The sequence below is a fragment of the Sinocyclocheilus anshuiensis genome, unplaced genomic scaffold (genome assembly GCF_001515605.1).
Source record: "Sinocyclocheilus anshuiensis isolate Anshui unplaced genomic scaffold, SAMN03320099.WGS_v1.1 scaffold2285, whole genome shotgun sequence".
NCBI classification, from domain to species: Eukaryota; Metazoa; Chordata; class Actinopteri; order Cypriniformes; family Cyprinidae; genus Sinocyclocheilus; species Sinocyclocheilus anshuiensis.
This window is the reverse complement of record NW_015552762.1, coordinates 116,515-122,662: the sequence shown is the minus strand read 5'-3', so window position 1 is coordinate 122,662 and position 6,148 is coordinate 116,515. Positions and strand designations below refer to the sequence as shown.

The following is a 6,148-nucleotide window of genomic DNA, read 5'->3' as shown; positions in this document are numbered from 1 at the left end:
CAATGAGACGAATGGTGTGTAGATTCTTTAGGCTTTACAGGGTTAAAAACTCTGTCTGATATTAATTACTGTTCATAAATGAGACTGGAAATGAAACGTGAATGACAATTACATGTTTGTTTCTAAACAGCCGCAATGACTGTTAGTCTCTCCGCTGGATCCGGATTTGTGATGGGAAAATAAGGACAAAACTTAAGGATGGCATTGCATGGAAACAATCAAAGTTTAAGGCAAGTTTGTGCTATTTAACTCGATCATCATTATTAAATATTTTGTAAATGTTAGCAAATTGCAAGAGATGGCTGGTCATGTGATCCCAACCAGGCAACCACCAGCTTAAGAAAAATAAACTACATCTTGTGAGTGCTCATTTGTATACATATTGAAAGTGCTATTCTTGTGTGTTGTGGTTTGGTAGTGCATACGCTCCAAAATACAATTAAATGCACAAAATAAGTAAAAAGGGTGACACTTTAACTTCATGTGCCTTTGTTACACATTACATGTATTTCAAAATGTCACGTTACCACTTCTTTGTAATTATTTCTGAAATTTACTAGCAATTTCTGTTTGAAAACTACAATTTTTTTTCAGTGTAAACCTAATATTTCAGTAACAAAGACACATCAAAATAAAGTGTGACTGCGAAAAGTATTCATTTCTTATTGAATTCTATAATAGAAAAAACTACTTGGGGCACCTTTACAAGTTGTCTGACACACTGGACGCGTTTCCCAGAATAATGTCTTGTCCTCTCTTCACTATACCTGTCAATAAAGAAGCATGCATGACATAAAATGCAATAAATGAAAAGATAAGTGAACAAGAGTCACAAACGGACAGGATTCTTGCAAGTAAGAGAAGTAGAAAATTTATTGCAGTATTTGTTCCATCAGAGGCATGTGGGTCCCTTTACGCTGAGCAGGGCGACCTGTAATCGCAAATCTCCTTCGACACAGCCCTCCTCACAGACACTGCATGCTATACACAATAAATTACAGCCACACGGTGCTATCGTACAAAATGGACAAACAGCTCGACAGAGAGAATCATCATCAGCCAGTAAAGGAGGAGCTAAGCTATCGAAAGCCGATTGACGCCAAGAAATCCAAAAAGAAAATGGGAAAAAAAGGAAGAAATAAAGTAAAAACATCAACAAACTAATTCTTTCAACATTCAGTATATATTTAAATTTCTTTTATAGATATAAACAATATTTTTATGTTAAACTATGATACACTGGGAGTAGAAATCAAACAACCAGAAATCTGCTGCACAACAGCGAAGGAGCACCCATACAATGTTTCTCCAAACATTTTATTCCTGCGATACGACGATGCACTCTGGCGCAGAGGGTCAAATGTCACCGCCAGACCCAGAGTGCATCAGAAAGAGAAAGAGTCTGTAGTGTAGAATAGCCGCTCGTGTTTGTGTGTGGTTGGCTGACCCAGGAGATGTTTGGCTGATGGCATATGGAGAGACGGTGAGTGTGTGAGTGTTGCATTAGGCTGAGAGGATCTGAGATGGGAGGTATGTGCGTGCGTGCGAGCATTTACGTATTATTAGCTGGAGTTCCTGTCCTTGGCAGCGTAGAGTGACCGTAGAGTCTGCGCCACTTTGTGGTTGAGCTTGTTGCCACTGGTGAGTGTGATTTTTTTATAGATGATGTCAGTCTCTCTGATGGAGTCCACCCAAGGCACCAGCTTGCGTCCGTCGCGCCGCTTCGCCTCGGCCCAGGAGCTGGAGTACGAGCCCGCCATCCAGTGGATTCTGTAACCGTCACCGTTCCTCTGGATCACGCGCGCGATCTGCGGCCGGTCTCTGTATTTGGGGCAGTGGATGGCGATGATGTCGAGCGCACTGACGGATTCGTTCATGTTTGTCAACAGCAGGTCCGCCGAGTCTGCCGAGCGCCTCCCGCGTCGAGACGCCTGTGAAGAGAGACAAGGAAACAAAACGTGAGCAACGACTGGTCAGACGGTCTCCAAGTAGCCTACTGGCACTAACAATTTATTTGAATGTGCCCTTATTACATGTATTTATTATACAGGGTTTCTACAGGTTTTATGAAGGTAAATTTAAAGGGGTCATATGATGCTGCTAAAAAGAACATTATTTTGTGTATTTGGTGTAATGAAATGTGTTTATGCGGTTTAAGGTTAAAAAAACACATTATTTTCCACATACTGTACATTATTGTTTCTCCTCGATGCCCCGCCTTTCTGAAACGCGTCGATTTTTACAAAGCTCATCGGTGCTCTGATTGGCCAGCTATCCAGTGCATTGTGATTGGCCGAATACCTCAAGCGTGTGATGGAAATGTTACGCCCCTATCATACTGTGATGCCCTGTCAGGCCGGAGTGACGAGACAAAAACATTAAAACCCATTATATACGAGGCATTTGTTGAATCCAGTGGGGACATAATTACGGATCATAATGACTTATACTGTCTTTTTACACGTTGCATTGCATCGCGCTGCGTAAATAAAAGTTACGCCTTCTTTCTTTGTGTGAACATTTGGGCGGCGTTATGCAAATCTTCCCACATCATGACGTAGACATGTGGGGGCGTGTTAGAACGAGCCGTTTTAGGTAGGCGTGGTTGACTCTTAACTTTTATAAAGAATATCTCTTTGGATTTGAGACTTTAGTCTTTGCAACTTTACAGATCTTCTTTATGCACAAAGAGCTTGTAACACTCCAAAGAGAAAGGAAAAATTGAAATCGCATCATATGACCCCTTTAAGACTTTTTAAGACCAAGAAATTTACATTTAGGGAATACAATTGAATCGAACACAATACATCAGTATTAGCAACAGTTCAAAGTTTAAAACAAACAATTTCCAACAGATCTCCATTAATTGAAAAAAAAAAAAAATTTATACAAAAAAAATTTGAAATTGAAGAAAATTAAGTGAGTATATGATTAAAACAAGAACAAATATCTGCCAATGAGTTTTCAAACTCCACTGACAGGTATTTGTTCTTCTTTCAAGCATAAACTCAATTTTGTTCAGTTTCTCAGAAAACAAAACTTCATATGTTTAATTTGCATCTCAAGTAAATGTATCTTGATTTAAGGATGTTAAGGTATTTGTATTGGAAAACAAAACAGGAAAAAAAAGAGGAAGATATTTTTATTTTTTTTTAAGTGTCTGCAATATTTAATGCCGCAACTTTATGAATTTAAGACTTCATGCTCTGATTTAAGAATTTTTTATGCAAATAAAAAGGCTTTTAAGGTCTGTTTAAGACCCGCATAAACCCCGCTATAATAATAACAGCAAATTGAATTGTGATTACAAAGCAACTAACATTAAACCAAAATGTACACTGTACAAAATTATTTTTCAAAGTTGCAAATAAAAGATTATTGGAGTATGTTTTACAAGAAAATACTATTTCAGACTTTCAATTTAATTTCACATTTAATTTTTACACAGAATAAGCCACTAAGAGGATTGGACTGGGTTGTAAAGGGTGTGTGATAATATTGACAAAAAAAAAAATTCTTGATATTTTCTTAGATTTTGTTAACAACAATAATAATATATTTAGCCAAGTGTGTTTTTTGCTGGTATCTTGGCTAGAGCTTTGTTTGGAACTATGGATATTGGAAAATGTAGGAATTTTCATTGGTGAAACAAAGAAAGAACAGACAATACTGTGCCTAAAATGTACCTCACAATATTAACTTCTTGTTTATTGAGCTGTTGGAAAAAAATCTATATCACATTTGCAATCATGCAGATATCTGGGAAAAACAGTATGTTTGCTTGTGAGACAAAAACTCATAAAGTGATATTTTTACCATATATAGTATTTGAGTCTGCATGCTACTAGACTACATCACGCATTAAATGCATGCACTCTCAAGGTGTGTTTTTGTTTGTTTTGGCGTTCTCTCACCCCTGGTGTCCTCTCCTCTCCGTCACTGTCCTCATCCTCGGAGTCAACTGTGTGGTGGTTTCGGGGGCTTGTGCCTGCTCCCCCCAGCAGTGCGGTGATGGCTTTATTTCTCACGTTTGCACTCGTCTCTCCCTCCTCATCCTCTTCGTCAGGGTCCAGGTGCTCCATCAGCAACTTAAACTGAGAATTAAATAGTATAAATCAGCAATTTGACTCAAAGGTCCCCCATTCTCCAACACAATAATTCTTCAAGGATTTCTGGTGTAATCACGACAAAGCTTGAATAAAATTAACAATGATTTTGTGATTTCAATACGTATATTTTTATACGTTTCATATTTTGTATATTATTATTATTATTAGCATAATCACTAATATTATTATTAATTATAAAAACTATCATTACTGGCAAATTTCTTATAATTACTATTAAAAACAAACAATGCTAAATATTACTAACAATATAAATATAATATATAAAGAAAAACCATCTTTGTGAGCGCTGTCATCTTGATTTTGCTTTTTAGCATTTACATTAAGTTCTTATAATTACTATTAAAACAATGTTAAATAATATTACTAACAATATAAATTATAACATTCCATAACACTTTTTTTTATGTCTTAAAGAAAATTTGTAAAAATAAGCTCACATCGAGGTACTGTTTGACGATCTTTCTCTTCAGCTCATAGGTCATATCATTGTGAACCTCATCATTGTGAAGGAAGTCGATGGTCTGCCGTGGACTGAAGTTAATCGATGACTTCCTGTTGACGGCTTTATCGTACACCTTCGCTGACTCTGTGGGAGAGTACTTCTGAATTTTGCTGCAATGGAAGAGAGCAGAATAAATAAAGTAAATATACAGTAAATATAAAACCTAAAGAGAACAGCAATCATTTCAGGGTTGCTGGGATGCATGATGGGTGTTTGCTACCTGTCCGAGAAGCCGTAGAGGTTCTTGAGGTGTTGTTTGAGCACTAGCAGTAACAATATGCCCTGTGATGCCCTAGCAAAGTCCAGGAGAGATGTTGTGTCATCAGGGAGACGCTCCATCACAGCATCAGCATCCTCAAGGTCAGAATCAGAATCTGACTCCGACTGCCTGGCGCACTCTGTGGGCTTGGGCTTCCTCACCCGCTGCCCCTCCTCATCCTCCTCATAATCATCCTCTTCATCTCCACTGTTCCTTTCTCTTTCCTCATTCCGCTCTCCCCTCTCCTCCTCCGAACCGTTCTGCTGCTGTTGCTGTTGGTGCCGTCGTCGCCGTCTTCGTCTCCTTTTCCTGCTCTTCCTGCCCGGAACCTTAACGAGAGACTGGGTACAACGATGGCCCGTTTAGAAGTCATGGTGGAACTACTGTCACAACCATCAGTGCATTAACATGACCATCCATGATTACATCTAATAAACAACCGTGTGTTAAATACAGTCATAACAGAGGTTATTTATACATGTAAAACTATATATATATTTACATATATAAACTTAAAGGAACAGTAGTAATTGGAGTAATTGCAAGAATGGAGAATGTGTTGTTTTAAAATCTAAATAATGTTTTGGTGCAAAAAAAAAAAACTGTTATCATTTAACAATAAAAAAATTCTCCCATTAAATATGACTGTTCAAATACAATAATAATAATAATAATAATAATAATAAATTATTACTATATTTTATTACAAAAAAAATTATAGAAATTACTAAAATAATATTGTACTGTAAAATAAACAAGTATTAATTACACTCATTGTATTTTACAGAAGAACAGAGAAATTGATTAAATGCTCACACCACCCTGTTTTGGGTTAAAATAGGAAAATGAATGCAATAATTAAATACTTCTCTGTAAAGAAAATTGAAGTAAACGTAGACAAATCCCTAAGTTTTTCTCCAGTGTTTTACCACCTCAAGTAGTTTTCATTAATGTAAAAATACACCTCATTATCATTTTCTAACCTTGTTATATAGATTTTTCAATTAAAATCTAAAATTTTATCCCCTTAATGTTGTGGCAATTTTTCCTTGTGGTCTCGAAAATGGTATTGAATATCAGTATTTTTCAAGGTATCGTATCGAAGTTTCAGTATTACAGTTTACTTACAATACTAATATTTATTAATTACTTTTAAACGTTGGGTTTTCAAATGCACATTATCAGCGACCCAAACTCAGAGCACATGCAGAAATGAGATTATGTGCCGCTCTGAGACACTAAAAACACAGGATCATG

The 6,148-nt window shown here is 36.7% G+C and overlaps 1 protein-coding gene across 1 annotated transcript in view; it reads right to left on the bottom strand.

The window, feature by feature from the left end:
- Positions 1–853: 853 nt before the first annotated feature.
- LOC107667879 (nipped-B-like protein A) overlaps positions 854–6,148 on the bottom strand; it is a 54,652-nt gene continuing 49,357 nt past the window's right edge. Inside the window, exons 42-45 of the mRNA XM_016459611.1 lie at positions 4,853–5,232; positions 4,568–4,742; positions 3,915–4,094; positions 854–1,931 (exon numbers count right to left, since the gene is read on the bottom strand). Of these exons, the coding sequence (XP_016315097.1) occupies positions 1,563–1,931; positions 3,915–4,094; positions 4,568–4,742; positions 4,853–5,232 (1,104 nt within the window). The 3' untranslated portion in view covers positions 854–1,562. The remainder of the gene's footprint in view (positions 1,932–3,914; positions 4,095–4,567; positions 4,743–4,852; positions 5,233–6,148) is intronic.